Consider the following 21,809-nt stretch of genomic DNA (forward strand, 5'->3'; position numbering starts at 1 on the left):
TCTACGCCACCTCTACCATCTCCGTGCTCTAATGAACCTGCTGCATTATGTTTCCTGTTCTCCAGTATGTTCTTCTCCACTCTTTAGTTCAGATTGAGATTCTGTTCAACTACACGTAGCATTGATAGAAAGACAAATATTCTCATTATAGCGTCGTATAGAGGGCTCTGTTGCTTCGTCTGACACTTTGGCGCTGCGTCTTACCTCAGGAAACCCCCTGCCCCCCCCCCATCCGAAAGGGATAGTCTCCCGCTGTGAGGTTCATGTGTGAACAGCCAGATCAGGAGGATTTCAGGGGGAGTCCTCCTGCCTTCCTGCAGAGTGTTGATGTGCTGATTCCTTCCCAAAGATGAAAACTGAAAACTATCCCATAAGGGTTGGCAGTACGATACAAGAACACCTTATGAACCAACGAGTCCAGTCCTACCATGTAATTTCTCTCTTGTTTGACATGCAGGTCTCGTATCCTGGTAGCTCTGGTATCAGTCTCAGACGGTCCATTAAATGGGTATTTTACATTTAGCTTATACAACTTACAGTCTTAATAACGTCAAGCCATCGCCATTACAAGATGCAGTACAAACTGAGGAGTATTATTTCATGAGTGTCTATTATGTGCAGACTGGGATCCACACAAATCCCTCAATGGTCATTACTTCACGGCATAGCCAACCCATTCTGTCCACTGGCTTTCTCGGGGATTTCTCACGTCCACTGAGTCTCTCTTTTTTTCTATTTATTTTTTCTATATGACTTTCTCTTCTCGTTTTCTCAGCTCTGTTTATCTGACATTTCAAGGCTTCTGCAGAGCAGCTGCTGGAGGAGTTGCTGAGGTTTTCTTGCTTCCATTTTTTTGTGTAAGTTGTGCTAAGGGCTATTTGAGCAGCCTGTGATACCGGCAGCTTCCCGGGCATGAGACATGTTGAGCCATATGGCAGGAGCTCCCTCCCTGTCACCGTCAGGTCTTTATTGCCCCCCACCCCCAGCGCGTGTGTGTTTTCCATCATCATTTCCGTGTAAGATTTATAAGAAGTCAAGACGTGTTGATTTGCTAAAATGGTTATTATCCAAACATTTCTACGACTGCCATGCTATCATGTTTTTTTAAAGCAAGAAGGCTCGCTTCGGGAAAAGCTTGATCCCTGCAGCCATAACCTTAAACGCCAGGCTGAGCTGAATCATCTGTGTGTGTACTGCAAGCTGTTGTTTTGTTTGTTGATTGTACCGTGCTGTGAGGAAGAGTTTCCCCTTTGGGACGATGAAGTCTAAAAGATTGACCTCAAACATTCTGCCTTCCTCTCGGTCTGATTTTGTGCCAGCGACATCATGTAGGGAGGCATGGCCGCTGTGGTTTTCATTTTCCATCACATGCTTGGATGTAAAAAGAGAATTGCTAGGGCGGAGAAATCTGTGATACCCTTTCATACCTCAGGACTAGCGCTATGGCTCGACCACATGGATATGCTGTAATGTAATTTCCCATGTTACAGGAGTCACGGCGTGGACGCTGAGGGCGATTTTAAATAATTTTTGTCCTGTTGTTGGCCTTGGTCTCTCTGCAGGGTCTTTAAATATACATTGTGCTGGCTGGATGAGAAACTCTAAGGCTGTGTCCTAAACCGCTGACTTTCATACTAAAGATTTTAACAGTTTAGTTCTTCGTGTGTGGAGAACAATGAGACGACCAACTCAGCACGCCACACACTAACAGAATATTCACCAACAACCAGCGTCATCCTTTCCTCGTCAGTTCGATGGTGGTTCTTTTGACAGAACACAAATCAGCAAGTTGCTCCTCCATTTCTGACGTTTAACTTTGCGCTTCGTGTTTGCTGTCGTTGCCATGGTTTCGTTTGTTGTGCTTCCGGCTTCAGTCAGCTTGCTTCCTGATTGGCTATTGTTCCGTTCCACGGGACAATCCACAGAGTCCGTGCTCGGCTGTACTTGGTGTTCTCCCCACATAGCAGGATTTATGACCGTCATGATTTCTAATCGGGACTGCCCTGTCCTGATTTGATGTGGGCCGTCCGTCTCCCGATTCCCCACAAATATCTATAAAACACTAATATGTCCCGGTTTTAACCTACCAAAACAATACACCATGCACCACGAGTCAAGGTTCAACCCTGATTTCTCTGTTCATGTGTCAGTCAATCTCAGCTGTTTAGCTAGCCTAGCTAATCATGCTAACAGGACCTGCTCTGTAATGACAGGTAGCCTAGCTAATCATGCTATCAGGATCTGCTGTGTAACAAAGTAACCTAGCTAATCATGCTATCAGGAGCTGCTGTGTAACAAAGTAACCTAGCTAATCATGCTATCAGGAGCTGCTGTGTAACAAAGTAGCCTAGCTAATCATGCTATCAGGACCTGCTGTGTAACGAAAGGTAGCCTAGCTAATCGTGCTAACAGGACCTGCTGCGTAACGACAGGTAGCCTAGCTAATCATGCCAACAGGACCTGCTGCGTAACGACAGGTAGCCTAGCTAATCATGCTAACAGGACCTGCTGCGTAACGAAAGGTAGCCTAGCTAATCATGCTATCAGGACCTTCTGTGTAACGAAAGGTAGCTTAGCTAATCATGCTAACAGGACCTGCTCTGTAACGACAGGTAGCCTAGCTAATCATGCTAACAGGACCTGCTGCTTATTGACAGGTAGCCTAGCTAATCATGCTAACAGGACCTGTTGCGAAACGACATTTAGGCGAGCTGTCTTACTGAAAAGGAAGCCGACGTTTTCCATAGAGCTCCAGGAGAGTTACAGCTTCCTTTGAAAAGTACCAGCCAATGAATATGCTGCGCGACAGGGACCGTTCAAAACCAGGACATATATGGTCTCCGTACTCTGAGCAGGTCGAGGAGGGTAAACTTACTCTTAACACACCTCACCCCACAGGAACAACCATCTGATAATCAGGCCTTTGCTGGCTTGAGTCCGAAAGGGGGGAGTCAGGTCCAAAATAAAAATTTTGCCAATCTTTAGAGTGAAGTGTCAGTCATGTAAAAATTTTATTTATTAGCTTTTAAACTTTGAATCACTTGTTACGAAAGTTTAGTTTCTGGATTCAAAATGTGACGTATTGAGAGATCACAGGACGCCGGTCAAAGAACTGCAGTAACTCTAACTTCAGCAAGGTGAGGGAGAGGAGCTGAGTTGCCATTGGCTTGGAAGTCAGAGGGTCGGACAATGCAACAGGGTTTCGATCGGTATTTGCCAGCATGACAGCAGTGACAGCTGGGAAAATGCATTGCTTGCCTTGGACAGAGATGGAGGAGAATTTGAGTGAGGTAAGAGTGGAGAGAAATGGGGGTAATGAACGGAGTAAAGGCGGGAGAGAAGGAGTAGCAGGAGGGGTGGCGGGGTGGAGTGGGAATCATCACTACGTCACCTTGTTCACTAATATAGCTCCGATGTTGCTGAGCGCTGTTGGGGAAGAGACTGTAAGCCCTCCGTACTGTACCCTGCTGCGTGCTGATCATGATTAGAACAAATAAGTTACGCTGTGGAAGATGTTATCGTCTGTTTTATGTAGATAGTTGGAGCTGTTGCATTTCAGAAGCACAGTTTTGTTTTAGCTGTAAGTTTAAATATGTGACTACATGGCGGCAGCCTATGAGAAAGAAATATACTGTCTACATGAGGATGGCAGCTATAAATAACTGTTTCAGAGCAGCAGGAAAAATGGCTGGTCAGGCTAAGTTGTCAAAGCCAACACGACCCCCCCCCCCCTCCCCCCTCCTCATTTGACTTCACCTCTGAGTCTTGTTTAATTGCTACCCCACTAATACGTCTGTTGTCCAACATATAGCAGCACTTTATTTTCCTGATCTTCTTCCTCCAACAAAGTTCCCTCTCCCTCCGTTTTCTCGATTTTCTGAAGGATTAAAGGACGAGGGGCTGTGTTGTGTCAAACTTGTGTGAGCACTGTTTCTGAAGCTACAGCTGCTGAAAGTTTGGACTTTCCCTTTCGGCCTGTGTGGCCTCCATCCTTCTTTTGCCGACCGCAGCTTTGACAAGCCAGATGGCTCACTGATGTCACTCTGTCCAAAGTCCAAGAAAGCTGTGCAGAGACTTGGTCACCTGGATCCAGCTCTCAGCACCCCCGTTTGACACTCAATGTCAGCGGATTCCAGGTAACCAGAGGGCGTTTCTTAGCCCGTGTCAGCACACTTCAATCAAAGCTGACAGCGAAACACCTGATAGGCAGGAAAGAGCGGCAAGTGTTGATAATGTGTCCGAAAATTGTAGTGTTGGAATTTATGGTTTACATTGGAAGGCTTTGCTGGTTTACTTTAGAAAGTGTGTGGTAAGCATATTTTGAATGAAGGCAAGCACCTGATACTCTTGTGTTTTACAGTGTTGGACGACATCCCCCTCCTCTCCGAGTCCCAGATGTCTTTATTTTTAAATTACCATAAAATCCACACCCTGTTTTGAAGGTCTCTTCGAGAGAAAAAAAAAAGTTGAAACTGTTTTCCTGCGTGACGATTTATATTGTGTTCATGTCTACAACGTGCAGTTTTTGCGTCGCTCTTAATGTCCCGTCTTGTTTCGCGTTCGGTAGTTTGCGCTCCTACTAGCTACAGTACGGTAGTCGAGCTCTCAACCTGCAGGGAAAGTTGTGAAGCACAGACTCCTAGCTTGCGGGTCGCGCTGCCCGACTCCGCTGGTCACTCTTTAACTTTAATATAGGACTCTTTCAATCAAAAGAGCACTCCACAAGGTTTATTTCCGATAACATATACCACTGTTTTCTGTAAATGCATGATAATGACCTCGTGAGGAACAAAAGATCTGGAAAAAGTCGCGTAGCCAGCCTGGTCTGTTTCGCCGTCTTTCCCAGCACAGCGTGTACTCAGCTTTCAATACACAATGAATGGAGATGGGTATTTAATCGCATCTGGTCGCAGTTAGGGGCTGCTTCACCCGCTGTAATGACGGCGCGTGTTTCAGTATTTTATACTGGTATATTGGTCGCACCGGTGTATAAGACGCAGCCAAGATGAAAAAATAGGTATTAAAAGTGCGTCTTATACACCGGATTTTACGGCCGCAGCTTGAAAGCCTGATAGCGATCAGGCTTCCTGTGATGTTTTACTTACAAGCATAAACACTTACCAGGTGTCAGTTTAAAGTCTTCAAGCATCAAGGAGCCAACCTGTAACTATGACTACACTGCAAAAACTCAACTCTAAACAAGTGAGTTTGTCTTATTCCTAGTCAGTAAGGGGCGGCTGTTACTCAGTAGTCGAGTTGTTTGTCTCTTAACTAGAAGGTCGGGGGTTTGATCCCCAGCTCCTGCAGCTACATGTCCTACGTGTCCTTGGGTAAAACACTGAACCCCAAGTTGCTCCTGCTGCTTTGTCGGCGAAAACTCTGTTATTGAGAGACATGCTTCTTCAACACATATGCCCAAAATACACACATGCACAAACAGGACCTGTGGACATGCATTAATGTGGGGATGTCAGAGTGGGGATGTTACGCAGGGAGGTAGCTGTTGGGGGTTCAGTGTCTTGCTCAAGGGCACCTCTGGAGTACTCGGGAAGTGACCTGGCAGCTCTCCAGCTACCAGAACAACTTCTGTATTCTGGTCTGCACTTGGACTTGAACCTGCGACTCTCCGGTTCACAACAGATCCTGTAGACTGAGCTACTGCCGCTCCCTGATGTAATACTGATGGATTCTTTACACAGCAGCCTCTACCATCAGAGGCGTCTAGACTTTTTTTTGGGACCGGGTGGCCCAACTGGGTTTCTGACGTATGCAGGGGAGGCCTGAAGCGTGATGTGCGCACAAACACACACCAATAAATGTTCTTTATTTATCCTCCCTAACCTCATCAAGAATATCTACTTTAGAACACAAGATGACGGCAACATTAACTTTTTAATGAAGATGTATGGTCATGTAAGTCCTCAAAAATGTGCAAACTCCTGCACTGTCTCTTTAACAAAAAAAATACATGAACTGTCAGTGTTTTGGTCCCAACGCATTACTTTCCTATGCACCTGTCTTCTGAAAGAGATTTGCAAAGTTGAACATAAGTTAAACCCAACTATCATGTATTCTGACAGGACAAATGGCCAGTGACAGTTTAGCATTTTTGGGGTGGCACCTGGGGTGTCCAATCAGACTTCAAGGGGGGCCCATGCCACCCCTCTGGACACGCCCCTGTCTACTATCAGTGTGTGAATGTGTAGGTGTGACCTGCTGTGTTAAAGCATTTTGAGTCGTCAGAAAACTAGAAATGAAATAAACAAGCTCAAGTCCATTTAACATTTAGTCAAAAATATCTCGTTGCACATTAGCCCGATGAGTCCAGATAAATATCTTGTTTAAAGATATAAGGAACCAAAAAGCAAATTACGCAAATAAGCCAATGATGCAAGCTAAATGTACTCATTGAGTGTCTTAAAATGAGACATGCAAACTTCATCTTTACTCAAGTACGCCTACAGTTTGCATGCCCCATTTGCTTTTTAAAAAACTTTTTATATCTTGAAATATGATGTTGATCAGGACTTATTCTTGTTAAGAGATAATTTTGAGTCGATATTTGATTTCTAGCATGTCAGCGGCGCTCTGGTGACTAACTGCAGTTTTCCTGCAAACATTTGTCTTTTAATTTTAGCCTTCGGCTTCCTGTGATTTTTGACTTCTAAGCATAAACCTTAAACAGGTGCACGTTTTAAAGTCTTGGTGCAGGCACCATGTCAGCAGAGCTCTGAAGACTAATTGCAGTTTTCCTGCAGGCGTAACAGATTTGTTGGAATGCTCTTAAAGTTCCCGAGTTGGGCGACAGCTGACGAGTCAGAAGTTTCCTTTGACCTGTGTGTTTCTCTTTGACCCCGATATCCCGCGTTACGCCGTCTTCATGACTGAAATAAGATAACCTGCGGCCATCGTGTGCATGTGAGAAAGAGGTAGAGAAAAATGTTTCTCCAGCGGGGGTTAAGTTGCATGACTCTTGCTGTGACATGTGTTTGTGTGCGGTGGGGTTAGTGACTTAACGTCAGGCATGTGAACTTATAGATTTATTTGAGCTGTGGTCGGGTACACCAGATTTGAGTTACCTCACAAACTCTAGTTTACCTTTTGATATCCCTTCATAAAACCCCACGACTGATCGCAGCATAAATCTGACCGCTTTACAAGCATCATCAGGAACATGGCGTGAGTCAGAGTGTGGACACACCAGCTGCATGGTTGGTCGTAAGGGGCCAGACCCCGCGTCTCTCTGGCCAAGATATTTCACCTATTGCTCGGGCGCCATAAATCAGGAACCATCCTCGCTTGAGACTGTGCCAAATGTGGAGCAAGGCAAGCTGACCCTGCTTCCTCACCCAGGCCTCTCCCCACTTTAAGCGTCTCTCGTGGTATGGTGGAATCTATATGTCGACTATGCAGGCTGCGGGTACGTGTCTGATTTGTTGAAAAGTTAAATTAAGGCTCTGGGACGTCAGTATCTTTTTATGCCATATTGGGAAGAGTGTACGGGTTGTGTGGCTGATTTAGAAAAAGAGTCTTGAATCCATATTCTTCTTCCTTTTTTTTGCTCTGAGTATTCAGCCGTTCTGAGTCTTAGGAAACACGACTTAAACACTGAAGCTCTTAATCAGTTTCATCCTAACGTAAAGGAGAATAAATAACACGCTGACCTCTGCCTGAAGAAGAGAGCGTCAATCCTCACATGGAGGTTACATTATTGTTCATCCCCGACGGACCTCCTGGGACGTTATGGAAAAACATAGCACCCCCTAGTGGGCAGTGCAAACATTGTTTAAGAGACTCCCATGCAGTGTGTGTGTGTGTGTGTGTGTGTGTGTGTGTGTGTGTGTGTGTGTGTGTGTGTGTGTGTGTGTGTGTGTGTGTGTGTGTGTGTGTGTGTCTGTGTGTGTGTGTGTGTGTCTGTCTGCGAGTGTAGGCACACTCCTACAAGCGGGCGACCCGGGTTCGAATCCAACCTGTGGCATTTCATTCTCAACTCTCTCTCCTCGATTTCTGGCTCTGTATTCCCAATCTGAAAAAAACAGAAACCGACGCCCCAGAGCCTTAATGAAGCCGTTAATTTAATTGAAGCTGTGGTTAAAATGATTCTTCTGAAAGGTCGTTTTGGAAGAGCGGTCATTTCCTCTGCCACTAAAGAGACGATGTTGTTCTCTCTCTTTGAAAAGCTCCAGTTTCTTTCAGGATCTTTTCAGGGTCCCGATGCTTCTGACGATGTGACGCTGATGTTGCTGAATGTGAACGCGTAGTTTAATTTCTGCGTACGTAACTAATCCAATATTTAGAGACCTTAAAGCAGCTCATCCCACGGAGAGTTTAAAATCAGTCGGTTTTACAGACGACAAGAGGAAGTCTTTATTTATGAAAGTTTCACTAAAGTTTAACTTCACACGATGCTCCATGTTCCTCATTTTCATACAGACGTCTGCTGCTCTTCTACAATAATTATAGACCAAAATATCGACTTTTCTCTTGTTAATTTACGACTTTAATGTCTTAAATTATTCTCTCAAATTTACGACTTTAATCTTGTTATTTTACGCCTTGTTTATTTATTTATTCTCGTGAATTTACGACTCTAATCTCATTAATTTCCGACTTTAATCTCTCTTAAATTTTCGTTTTTTTTTTTCTTAAATTTACGACTTTAATCTTGTAAATTTAAGTCTTTTCTTTCGTTAATTTACAAATTATTCTCAAGTTAATTTACGACTTTATCTCGTTAATTTACGACTTTATTTTTGGTAATTTATGTCTCGTTAATTTACTTTTTTTTTCTCTTAAATTTACGACTTTATTCGCATTAATTTACGTTTTGTTAATTTATTCTTTTTAATTTACAAAAAAAAATCACAGAAATTTAAGTATTTTCTTTTGTTAATTTATGACTTTATTCTCTCGTTAATTTACATATTTTTTTCTCTCAAATTTACGATTTGAATCTCTTTAATTTATCACTTCAATCATGAAATCTTTTGTCCCTGTTGCATGTGTGTCTCGTGAGGAGGGTCGTTTCATTTTGGCGGGTAGTTAAACACTTCCCTATCAGCTTCAGCCCAGATCTCGTTGCTTGCTCGGCTTAATCCCTCGCTGAATTTATTTCTCACTCTCATATTTAAATGTAATAATTACAATTAATACAAAATAAAAGTCGTCTACTTTATATTTACATTTCAGAATATTTAGTGATCAACTTTTTACAAAGTAAGAACAAATAATAAACTGCTGGATGCGTGTTGTTCAATCTGCCCGTGTGGTGAATGTTTCAAAGTGTTTTTATATTTGAGCCTCTAGAGTTCATCACCACTACCTCCAAAACACAATTCAATTTATTTATTCATTCATTCATTCATTCATTCATTCATTCATAATGAAACATATTTATTATAATTTGACTCATTCTTGAGAGTTGGGTCAAAAATCTATTTTGACTGTTTTTAAAATTTCTTCTCTTCAAATATTCTGAGAACATTTTATTTTGAAAGATCGAAGTCTTGGCTCTTAAGTCTTTAATAACGGGTCGACTGCTCAGCGATTTATTTTTCTGTAGCTGAAGACTTTTGTCGACTCAGTTAGATAAACAGAAAGTATTTCAAAATAAAACATTGAGGAAATGTTTCATGTTTTATTTGTTTTTTAAATCAAGATTATTTAAACGTACATCAAATATTTACAACAGTTATCAAAGCCAGAGAAATCCGTAATTTTAGATTGGTCACGGGACGTGTCTTATCGCGAAGGCTGCCATGACAAATGCGACATGTTTACCGTTGCCGTGGAAACACCGGGTATTACGTCAAAGGCTGCTGCATAAGGAAGCGTGAGCTGCTCCTGAAAGCTGCTGTACTGTTGCTGTTTGTGCTGCTGTGCTAAAAACATCATGTAAATTAATTAGCTCGTCTGTAAACATATTCTCATCCTCAGGTCGGTTTCACCCGGTCGTCTTGACAACGGTCAAACTCATCACCTGCTTTGAATTTCCCTCAGGGGTTAATAAAAAGTATATAGTATTTTTTTTTTTTTTTTAAATCATTACTTCAAATATATTATTTTTTAAAAGACACATTATTTTTAGGTTTATTTTAGGGCTTTTTTACGCTTTTATTTACAGACAGAAAGTGGATAGAGTCGAGAGAGAGAGAGAGGGGATTAATATGTGGGACAGGTTGGACTCAGACACGGGGTCTTCAGCCTCTGTACATGTGATACACGCACTAACCCCGAGACCAGCGGCGCTGCAGGAAGGCCTTTTAATTGACTGATTGGTAATTAATGTGCTGCTGTGATTCATTGAATTTCATCTTCTTCATGACACTCGTCCATGTTTGTATTTTGTGAAGCACATTGTGACCTTTTTTAGAAAAGTGCTGAATAAATAAAGTTTTTATTAGTATTAATGAATGTACAGTAAATAAGCCCGGACGAATAGAAATAAAGAAATAAAACTTAACGTGATTTATAAAGAAAATCTAAATTTAAAAGCTCAAACCAAAGAATGTCGGTCAAACTGTTGCCGCCTCCACTGCAGCTTTACAATCGCTAAGCATTCCCTAAAAGCCTCCGTGTGTGTGGGTCTACCCCCGTCCACACACACACACACACACACACACACACACACACACACACACACACACACACCCTGACCACTTGTGACTTCTCATCACATGCGTCTCCTCCGCCTGCCTGCTCAGTGGTCACAGGCACACAGGGAGGTGGCGGGGATGATATGCTGGTGAACATGTGCTGACGTTACTCGTCATGTCAGTGGGGAGAGACGTGCGTCGCTCTCAGCTGCCGGGCAGAGCGCGGGCTGTAGGGACGCGCTGCAGAGTTTAGTATCAGGGCTGTTAGCTCGACCTCCGCGGCCACTCTTTGCAAGGTTAGTGCGTTCCCTCCGTACCTCCAGGTGTGGCGGCTTCCTGTTCTGGTGTATGTGCTGCTAAGTCTTGACAGCTGCTGCTCTGTGTGTTTGGAACATGCACACATCCTGGATTTATATCTGACTCCGCTGCAACTGCAGCTTTTGGACCTTTTGCCGGGTTCATTTCCTATGGATTTAAAACGCCTCCTCTAATTCGTTGCTTCCTTCTCAATGACAGTCTGTGGACTGATTAGGCCCATGTGGCGTTTTGTTGTGACTACGGAGCCGACTTTGAGCTCTGTGGACGTGTGTGTGTGTGTGTGTGTGTTACAAGAGTGCAGCTTATACTGGAATTTTAAAACAGGAATGTTCTCCAAAGATGGTTGTTGTTGTTTTTTAGTTAGTCGGATTAGTTTAAAGGAATCTTACTTTGACCTGATTCATGGAGGTGTGCGGTCTGTTTTATAAATAGATGCTTGTAGGATAATTCCTCCTTCCTCTGATTTACTCGTCAGTCATGATTTCTTCCTCCTCTTTTTATTCTGACATTGAATATCCTTGTGTTCCTAAACCCCCAGCGTGGGTTTCTTTACCGCCTCTCCTGTGTTTGGTTTTAAATTTTTTATTCTGCAGAGAGTGCAACATATAAATATCTGGAGTTCCTGCGTGGCCAGGTTTTTAGAATCGACCTTAACATGACTAATATTTTTTTATTTTATGGTTTATGTGATGCACCATGCTCCATCTATCCAGCTAGCTTGTAATGTAATAAAGTTTCATAGTTTATTCATTTATCTTTACAATGCAAAGTTATGATTTTATATATTTATATACAAATTCTAAATAACAAAAACAACAACAACAACAACAACAACAACAACAACAAAGGGAAGAGAAAGAAAACATTAATGTGAAGTTAACCCCTTCCTCCTCCCTGTACCTTGTTAAAATCATTTTCTTATCCCTCTTCTTTTTTTAATGAAAACAAAATTACAAAGTGTGAAACACTTTTGCAAAGCTTGAGGCAAATTTACATTTTGAAAAACTTTTTTACATTTTATGAAACAAAATTAAAAAACCCAGAAGAAGTTAGAAGTCCGATGTACGATGCATCGGTTGCACTGATGAGACATTGTTACATCAGATGTAATAATGTCCACATGTGTTGTCCCTGACTGATAAACTGATAAATAAATAAATAATAAAAAGTGTTAAAGTTTGCAGGAAGCTTCAAGTGATCAGGTTGCAAGTTCCAGGATTTTACTCCTTTCACAGAAAAAGCTGTTTGAGACAAAGAAGTTTAGCAAAATGAAACTTTAACAGCTGCTCTGCTGCAGGTGTGCTGAATCTGCTGCAGCTCTGTCGCTCTCTCTGTGTGTGTGTGTGTGTGTGTGTGTGTGTGTGTGTGTGTGTGTGTGTGTGTGTGTGTGTGTGTGTGTGTGTGTGTGTGTGTGTGTGTGTGTGTGTGTGTGTGTGTGTGTGTGTGTGTGTGTGTGTGTGTCGGCCCTCAGACACTGTGACCTACTGAGGATTTTCATGCTCTCTCCATGGGTTTGAATTTTCAGGATTCAAAAAACTTTATTGTCCATGACACAGTCACAGGATAATATAATGACATAAAAACATTCAAGCGTGTTAAGAAATGAGTTTCTATTGAGCCTTATTTAAAACACTTATTGAAGCAGGACATCCCAGCCATCGTAGTTTAGACCAGTCTGACAAACGTGAACCGACTTCAAAGGGTGAAAATAAAAACAGCCAGAATAATCTCACATCACGCTTGCTCTCCGCCTCGCAGTCTCTGCTGATAGTTCATAAAGATGAGTTTTGTTTTGTGCATAATTAAAGAAAATACTAAAATTTTTGGTTCTTAAATAATGAATCATCTAAATATGTTTTAAATGATCTTTTATAAAACCTTGATAAAGTTTGTCATCAAGTGTTTCCTCTGCCGCTGAGTCCCTGAATGTAACTTTTTTTTTTTTTTTTTTATTGATTAAATGGAATTGTTGTGGAGCTCTGCTGATTAGTTTCAGTGTTTATAAGTCGGCCATGTTTGTCTGTAAAGTCTGAAGAGACGTCACAATGGTTTTATTCAGTCAGTATTTTTATGATGAAGTGCGTCCTGCTGGTCTTTGGTCTCTGTGGATTAATAACGGATACTCGTGAGCCTGCGTCGGGCTGAGCAGATTGTTTATGCACGACACAATAACTCTTATAACTCATTTTGCACCTGTTGTCTCTGAGCAGGTGGACAAAGAATGAAACAGCAAGAACAGAATATGTCGGGGCGGCAGAAGCTCTGTAGAAACCCGAGTGTGGCAGGTTCAGGTCCTGGTGAGGACCAAGTCTTGAAGTCGGTCTGGTTGCTGGAGTGGTGGCAGGTCAGTTCCTGAGCGCTGCCGAGGTGCCCTTGAACCCCCCCCCCCCCCAACAGCTCAGGCGCAGAGTCTATCAGTGCATGTCCATAGGATCCTATTTGTGCATGTGTGTGTGTGAAAGTAAACAATAAATAAAGTCCGTAAGACATCACATAAAACAAATCCATAAATATGAACATCTGCTGCATAAAACAGCACCTTCAAAATATCCATCAGTGTAAATAAATATATTTATGAATGTATACTTACCGGATTTAACACAAACCTTATACTGGGAGAATACTGAGTGAAATTCTGGTTTACCCTCTGTTATTGGAGACATGTTTCTCACACACACACACACACACACACACACACACACACACACACACACACACAGACACACACACACACACACACAGACACACACACACACACACACACACACACACACACACACACACACACAGACACACACACACACAGACAGACACACACACACACACACACACACACAGAGAAAAAAACAGACACACACACACACACACACACACACACACACACACACTACAGACAGAGGGATGTGTAAAACCGTAGAAAATAGAATCTGTTCCGAATAGAGATACGACAGAGGAGAGAGAGAAAGAGAGAGAGAGAAAGGAATGACATGAGGGAAAGGAGCCACAGGTTGGATTTGAACTCAGTCCGCCCACTTGGAGGACTACAGCCTCCATTCATGGGATGCGCGCACCAACCACTAGGCCACCAGCGTCCCTGAGATCATATTTGTTTTTTTTAGCTCAGACTCAGTTTGCAAAGGCCTTTACTCGTTGAACCTCGTCCATTTCATTCCTGGTCGTGGTCGATTGGACGCCTCTGTATCTTCTCTTCATCATGAGATTGAATTGTTCAGCAAGCTGTGCCAGCTGCCCAAGACTCCATATTAGTCTATGAAGGACACGGCGTGTTGGGATGGCAGAGGGCTGGTATTTATAGCTTTGAGTCATAAGCTGGATGGTGTAAGTGTGTCTCTCCATCAGCAAGCTTGCACACTTAAAGAGAGTGAATAATCAACTGTGAAGCGGCCGACTGTCAGTTACCGCCCAAAGTATGCAACCCAGTCGCAAAACTTATTGTAGTTATCTGTTCCCACAGTGCGTCTTGAAATGGGGAAAAGGAGTTTCAGGTTCGCTGCGCCGGCGGCCTGGAATCTCCTGCAGGATGATCTGTGTCTGGGGGTGCTTGTCTCTTTAAATCATTTAAAAGTAGATTGAAGGTGTGTGAGGAAGATGCTTCAGTTTGTAGATGCTTTAATGACTTTGTGCTCTGTGACTCAAGACATGTTAAACTGTGTTTGTAATTACTCTGTGTTTTATGTCTGTAACCTTTTGTCGTGCTGCTGCCCATCTTGGCCAGGACACTCTTGCAAATGAGATTCTTAATCTCAATGAGGTTCTCCTGGTTCAATAAACTTAAATAAATAAATAACATCGACTTTAGTTTGAGGTTTGTTTGTGTCGCTCTGATTCTCAACATCAGAGCTGAAACTCATGAGCCAATAAACCAGTCTTCACTTCTTTGTGTCTGTTTCTGGAATAAGCTGTGAGATCAGATGATTTAAATTGTTGTTGGAAGTGCCTCCTGATGAAACGTCTCTGATCTTTTCCAGAGACGCTGTAACCCCCAATTTCCCCATACTCCGTGGGCGCCGCTGTCCGCTGCCGTAGTTGGCTGCCACTCTAGTCAATGATTGTGTTTCCACAGCGAGCGTCGCGGTCCTTCTATGGAGCGTGCCGCCAGCGCCACTAGGCTCTACTCTGAGTACGCTGCAGGTTCGAGTCGAGCTGGACAGAATAGAACAATGGCAGGAAGTCAGACTAGGAAACGCACAGAGCGTCAAATTTCAAAATAAAACACAAAATGCGAACTCGCGATCGTATTTTTTTCATCACTTTATCAACATTACATCTAAACAAGCAACTTTATACTCAAGTGATCTTGTAGTTGTCCCTTGATGTGTGTACAGCTGATCATGGCTGCGCTCACGTTCCAAAAACAGATCCAGTAGGGCGGGGCACGCGCCGTCAGACGGAGCTAAACATTTGAGCATAAAAAGAAATCACACCTGCATGCACATTAGAACCCCCGCTGCCTGAGGACAGGAAACATAATGCAGCAGTTTAACTACGTGCAGTTAGTGGGAAAGAAAATCAGGAAGATGACATTTAATATTAAGCTCGGTGCAAAACAACAACAAGCGAGGAGTTTGGAGGAGAACGAAATAACACACAATTTTTACCCCCAGTGATGCTCTCCCTACCAACAATCTAATATTCCAAAATAAAAGTACTTGTTGTTAATTCAGTGGTAGAGTCAGTCAACTCTGAACCGGAAGGTCGGGGGTTCGATCCCCAGCTCCTGCAGCTACATGTCTGATGTGTCCTTGGGCAAGACGCTTAAATTTACTAACATCTTTAAATCATGACTTTGCATGTCTTTGTTGATGAGTCCCTAAAGAATCAAGCCAAGAAGATGTTTTGCCACACTGTGTAACTTACAAGAACATATCATTAGTAAGTAAAGAAAAGGTAAAAAAAAATGTAATTCATTAGCGTGCGTGTGCTCACAAACGTCATGCCACCCCTGCATAAGTCAGTGCTCCATTTGGGTCTCCCCAGTCTGGACACGCCCCCTGGTGAAAGCCCAATAAAAAACAGAACAGGAATGCGTTAATTCACTGTGAAAATGAGGACAAGTCTCCAGTCCGTAACAGTTTTAAGATCTTTGAGGCTAAACAAAGGTTGTCCCGGTTATATCCCGGGGGTCTGCATGACGGGCTGAAGGTTTAGAGCGGGACAGTTCACAGCTCAGCAGGAGTATGAGTAATGGTTGTGATATGATGACTTTATGATGTGACAGTGTAATCGCAAGACCACATCACAACTGCACAAGCCACTGAAAGACAGACCAGGAGGTGATAATCCTCAACAGGATCCAGTTGCACAAATTCATATTTGAAAATGGATTTTGAAACGGTTTGATACTTGAGAAATGAAAACCCTAAACCTGTTATCACAACCGTTCCTCGACATGAGCCGAGAGCGGTCTCTGCAAACAGGATCACATTCATAATTCTAGTGTGTGTCGACTTCGCTGCATGCAAAACATCATGAATGACAAATCTCTGTCGAACAATTTGGGATTTCACCACTATCTAATGTGACTGTTCTGTCACCTCTCAGCGTAGGGGACTTGTGGGTAAATAGGGCCGTGTCAGGTGCTTAACATAGATGATGTGATACATAGTTGAGTAGACTAAGTTTAGACAGCATGTGAGGGCATTCATCTGAAATTGAAATGACAGACCAGTCAAACAGGGTCACTGCAGGGCTGTGCGAGCTACTTCTAAAACCGTTCAATTACAGGGGTCTGACTTTTAGGACGGCGTCTCAATTCAATGTATCCGTCTTTATTCAATGAACTCACAACTTACAACATTCGATAAACTGTAAAAAGGTGCTGGGAAGGTCTGAAGAAGACGCCCGTCATTTTCCATGTTTGTGTCCCAACAGCACACGAGCGTTGGATATCACATCACGCTCCCTGTCCACACTACAGCCCTTTGTAAATCCAAAAATCATATTTTCACCGCTGCCTTTGAGATTCCTGAAATCTGTGTTTTTTGTTTTGCAGCATCCGTGCCGTGCCTGTGGACAGTGCCGATAAGAAGGGCCTCCAGGTTGGGGGTCAGCTGCCAGGCGGTGGGCTGCCCGGGCCTCAGCAGCAGAACCAACAGCTCTTCCTGAGCCCTGCTAGCCTCCAACTTGCTCAGCTGCAGGCCCAGCTTACACTCCATCGCATTAAACTGGCTCAGGGGGGCAACACAGCAGCTAGCGCTCTCAATCAGGTGCTTTCCAATGTTGCCATGTCCCATCCCCTGTTCAATCAGCTACGGACTTCTACTTTGATTGGAAACCCACAGGGGGGGCTGCCCACGGGGATGCTTGGTTTCCCATCATCAAATTCACAGTTAGGGGCCTTGGTGGGCGGGGGATTAAATCAAAACCCTGCAAATGTGAGACTAAACCATCCTGCTGGAGGGGCCCAACAGGAGTATGGTAAAAAATCAGGGCCAGCTTACCTGTCTGATACCGACCGGCGTGTTCAGTTCAATACATCTGCAGCATCAGCTTCCTGTGACGGACAGTACTCTGTGATCAACACGCTGGCAAAAAACATGAACAACGCCAGCTTTCAGAAAGATTTCTATGGTCATGATATGCTGGGGCAACAAGCTGATTTCAGTGTCAATGAGCAGAACATGAATTCTTACAACCCCAGCGGGCACAAGGAGCAGTGGAAAGGCCCCCCTAACTTGAGTCACAGCGGGAAGGTGGATATGGTTTCTAATGCTACCAACGTGTGGACAGCAGCTGGCCAGCCAATCCGCTCCAGAACTGAACTCTATAACCCAGAGGAGCCGACCCCTGACCCCAAGTTCAATCCCACTGGTGGGGTTTCCTCTTTTGGCTCAAGTAGCACCCAGGGGTTTGGGGGATACCAGCCCATGCATGGAAGTGAGGAAACACTATCTTCAGGAGCGAGGGCGCTTCAACCTTACCAAGTGAACGACTTCCACGCCGTCACGCCCTCTCAACTGCCGCACCAGTGTAGCATCTGTGACAAGAAGGTCTACAACCTCAAGGTGAGTGACCGGATCCGTCTCAACACCGCTGCTTTGTGTTCATGAATCAGGTTTCTTCTTTGTGAACACATCTGTGTCTGAGAAAATTTATGAAATCTTCAACTATAGATGAAAAACTCACTCCTGAAATAAGATAAGAATCAGATGAGTGATGGGGGCGGCAGTAGCCATTGGGACTTATGGTTGGGAACCGGAGGGTCGCCGGTTCAAGTCCCGATGCGAACCTTAATATGGAAGTTGGTCTGGTAGCTGGAGAGGCGCCAGAGCACTGCAGAGGTGCCCTTGAGCAAGGCACCGAACACCCAACTGCTCTGGTGCGCTCCCTGTGTAGCCACCCCCTCACTCTGACATCTCTCCATTGTGTGTGATTCAGGTCTGTGTGTGAGTGAGAAGCATGTCTCTAAATAACAGAGTGTGAACCCCTCAGGGATTAATAAAGTATATCAAAATCAAAACAATAAAACGGTTTGCACATATGAGACCAAACAAGAGGCAAAGTGCTGCCTAACGCCGAGCCCTAGCTGAGTCTTTGATTATTAACGATGTGTTTGTTTCCAGGACTGGAACCATCACGTGAAGGGAAAACTGCACCTGCAGAACCGAACGTTGTACACAAACGACAGGTGAGTTTGTAGCATGCGTTGTTCAAAGGAAGCTCGGAGCTGAACTCAGTTTATTTTGTTGATTTTTTTAACCACTTATTTGTAAAAAAAAAAAAAAAAAAAATGCTTCTTTGATTCTTCTTGATGAGTTGAATAAACGCTGTGATGTATTTGTGCTTCAGTGTGATTCCCTGATGAGCGTTGGAAAACTTTATTTCTCTTTTCCTCGCTCTATATTCAGCCGTCTTAATGTTACCATGAATATGAGCCTCTGTCACAAGATATGAGCGAGGCGGGCGGGCAGCTATAATCAGCCTCCTGTGATTGTTGCAGCTCCGCAGTCGTATCAGCTGGAGCGGTTCACTACACTCACGGCAGGCCTTCGGATGTCGGTCTGAGCACCAGCGGCACAAACTCCATGGTCTACTCCTCAGCGAGTCAAGGTAGGATAACACGTTTTGACCCTGAGCATTGTTTCTCTGAGCGTGGGAATTTGTCAAACAGCGTTATAAATGGAAGGGGAACGTGAGGCTCGACACAAAGTGTTGTGTTACACTCTCTGCTCTCTTAGTGATTTAAACCCGATCGGAGGCTGTGTGGTTCCTGTTGAAGGATTGTAACAGTCGGTGCAGTTTCTATCAACAAACGGACAAATCTATCAAAACATGTTCTTCTTCTGCACTGCTGCACGTCGAGCAGCTGCTCTCTTTGACTCCTTTATCAATGTCACTTTCTTTATCCCTCCAGGCTCCTCTTATTGAATTAAAGACAAACTGAGCGTTTGTGCTTTGACCCATTACTCTGCACAACTCGCTCACTGAGCAGCGTTTAGTTTGACGGACTGTGTTCACCCTCATGGTGTTGTTTTATCTTTTAAGATCGGCAGCGTGGAAGGAAGAGAGGACACAGAGAGACATCATAACGCTCGACTGCGATCCGTTTAGAAAACATTGCAACACTCCAGATAAACGATAAACGTCTTGTAAAAGTTACCCCTCAGATTTCTGTAAACAAAAACTCACTGCTGGAGTAAAAAGTTTGATGGTGCTGTGAGCGGAGATCCCAAACATCACGCTCCAGTTTCAACTCACCACACTCTTTTATTATACCTGACACATGTTTGGAGCCTCTATTATTCCAACCTCTTTTTAAATTCTCACTTTGATGTGCCTTGTTTAAATGACCTTATGTATCTTTTTTTATTTTTGCCACTAACATTTTTTATTATTTTTTTAACAGAAAAACATCAACAACATAACATCAGAATAATTGCCAGAAATGTAGACATGTTCAATTTTAGGTCATAACCTAAGTAGTGCAGTTCACAAGGGGTCTTTAAATAGCTTCTCATAATTTACATGATAAAATAAAAAAAATGTAAACAGTGAAAGGGAGGTAAACGACATAAAGTTGTTAGAATGAGTGGGGCAAACCACCTAGCACCTTATCTATTGATCTGTCAAATATTGTCTCCATTCTGACCATTTTGCATTGTACAAATCTTTTCTTACTCTCAATAAGAAAGTCAGTCTTTCCATCTCGTGAATCTCTTTCATAATTTCGAACCAGTTACAGTATCTACTGTGGGCGGATCAGTCTGTAACCATTTACGGGTGATCACTTTTTTTGCTGCTACTGAAAATATTTTCAGAAGGTATCTATCACCTCCTTTTATTTCATCAGGCAGATCACCCAAATAAAGTGAGATGAAAGTTAATGGTAACAGTTGTCCAAGAATCTGTTCCATGATTGTCCAGATATTTTCCCAAAACAGTCGTATCTTTGGACAAGACCAAAAAATGTGGTGGTGATCTGCCCCATCACTCCCACAGTCTCTCCAAAATGTACAGCTTCTAGCTACCAGATACCTTTGCAAGACGTTATGTATCTTATGCAAATATGAATGTTTTTGAGCACGATTATTCTCAGTTTTATCTCATCTACTTTTTTTTCCTTGTACAAACTGCGTTTTATACGTTTTTCTTCTCCCTGCACCTTTTTCATTTTTTGTAAAGTGAAAAGAAAGGAAGCCTCCACGCTCTGCTGCTGAAACAGAACGAAATAAAAAAAAATGAAAGGAAATTCCATCCAGAGAAAGAAAGAAGCGAAAACTGATCGATCGTCAGATCAGCAGCCCGCCCCCAAACTCAAACTACTTTTTGAGTTATTCTTCAAATCTGAACATTCGTCTTCTCTCAGTAAAAAAAAGTTTCATAAATATTCAACCAGACGAGCCGACAGTCTTCATCTTCAGTTGTATTAAACATCAAGTGTGGAGGCGTCGTCTCATGAATGAATATGTTTATTTAATGAATTGCTCGATGTCGTCGTGTACAGAAATCGAACAGAAACTCTTTGATGACAGAAACAGAAACTGGAGCAGAAAGCCTGGAGGAGATCGTAGATGATTTATTCCACATGTTTATTTGCATCCAGTCAGTTTCTTTAAGTTTCTTCTTCATGTGCCTTGTGTTGGTGTTACTGTGTGACATCATGTCAGCAGATGTAACTTTTTCCCACTCTTGGCCAATCTTTGAAGACAAGTCTTAAATTGTTTCCGCAGATGTGTCAGGAGCCAATGCATCATACTTACCAGCTGCAGCCATGAAGACGTATCCCCTGACGGACGCAGGATTCTCCTCCCAGCAGCAGCCAGAGTCAAAGGTCAGACCAATGTTTGGATTCTTCTCAGGACTGGTTTTCACTCTGCATCCATCTTTTGTTTGACAGGATGTACAGAGTGCTTGTTGTGACGTTCTTATTTTCAAATCCAACTTTTAATCACCTGCATAGATGCACAAAGGTTTTAACCACGGACTGTAAATATTAGAGCCTCCTGACAAACCGTTACACCTCGCCCACCTGTCAATCAGGTCAGCTACACGCCTTATTGTGAATAACTCTTATCCTTCATCAAATCAAAACTGATGAGTCATCAAAACATTCACCCCCATACAGTGTGTGTCGATTGAGTCATGAGCTAATCAGACCTATTTGTTTTTTGAACCAGGCTGTAAACATGTTAATCTCTGCTGTAAAAACAGGCTTTTTAGAATGGGTGTGTATGTGACTTCCTGTGCTTCTGCAGCCAGCCTCTAGTGGACACTCGAGGAACTGCAGGATTTTACACTTTAGCATCGGCTTCATTGTTCAACATCGGAGGTTGCCACTTATTTATAACACAAAACATATTATAAGGATAAGAGTTATTCACAATAAGGCGTGTAGATGACCTGATTGACAGGTGGGCGCGGTGTAACGGTTTTTCA

General features: G+C 43.1%; 1 protein-coding gene across 3 annotated transcripts in view; it reads left to right on the forward strand.

Moving 5' to 3' along the window:
- The window catches only part of rbm20 (RNA binding motif protein 20), a 54,181-nt gene that overhangs the window by 14,401 nt on the left and 17,971 nt on the right, over window positions 1-21,809 (forward strand). For 2 of the 3 annotated variants that reach the window (XM_020653253.3, XM_065954209.1), the window contains exons 2-5: window positions 16,927-17,938; window positions 18,497-18,561; window positions 18,874-18,983; window positions 21,104-21,204. In XM_020653253.3, coding sequence (XP_020508909.2) covers window positions 16,927-17,938; window positions 18,497-18,561; window positions 18,874-18,983; window positions 21,104-21,204 — 1,288 coding nt within the window. Of the gene's footprint in view, window positions 1-12,974; window positions 13,258-16,926; window positions 17,939-18,496; window positions 18,562-18,873; window positions 18,984-21,103; window positions 21,205-21,809 lie in introns of those variants that run through there. The other variant, XM_065954210.1, reaches the window with a different exon arrangement.

This window comes from Labrus bergylta, chromosome 1, assembly GCF_963930695.1.
Source record: "Labrus bergylta chromosome 1, fLabBer1.1, whole genome shotgun sequence".
Classification (NCBI taxonomy): domain Eukaryota; kingdom Metazoa; phylum Chordata; class Actinopteri; order Labriformes; family Labridae; genus Labrus; species Labrus bergylta.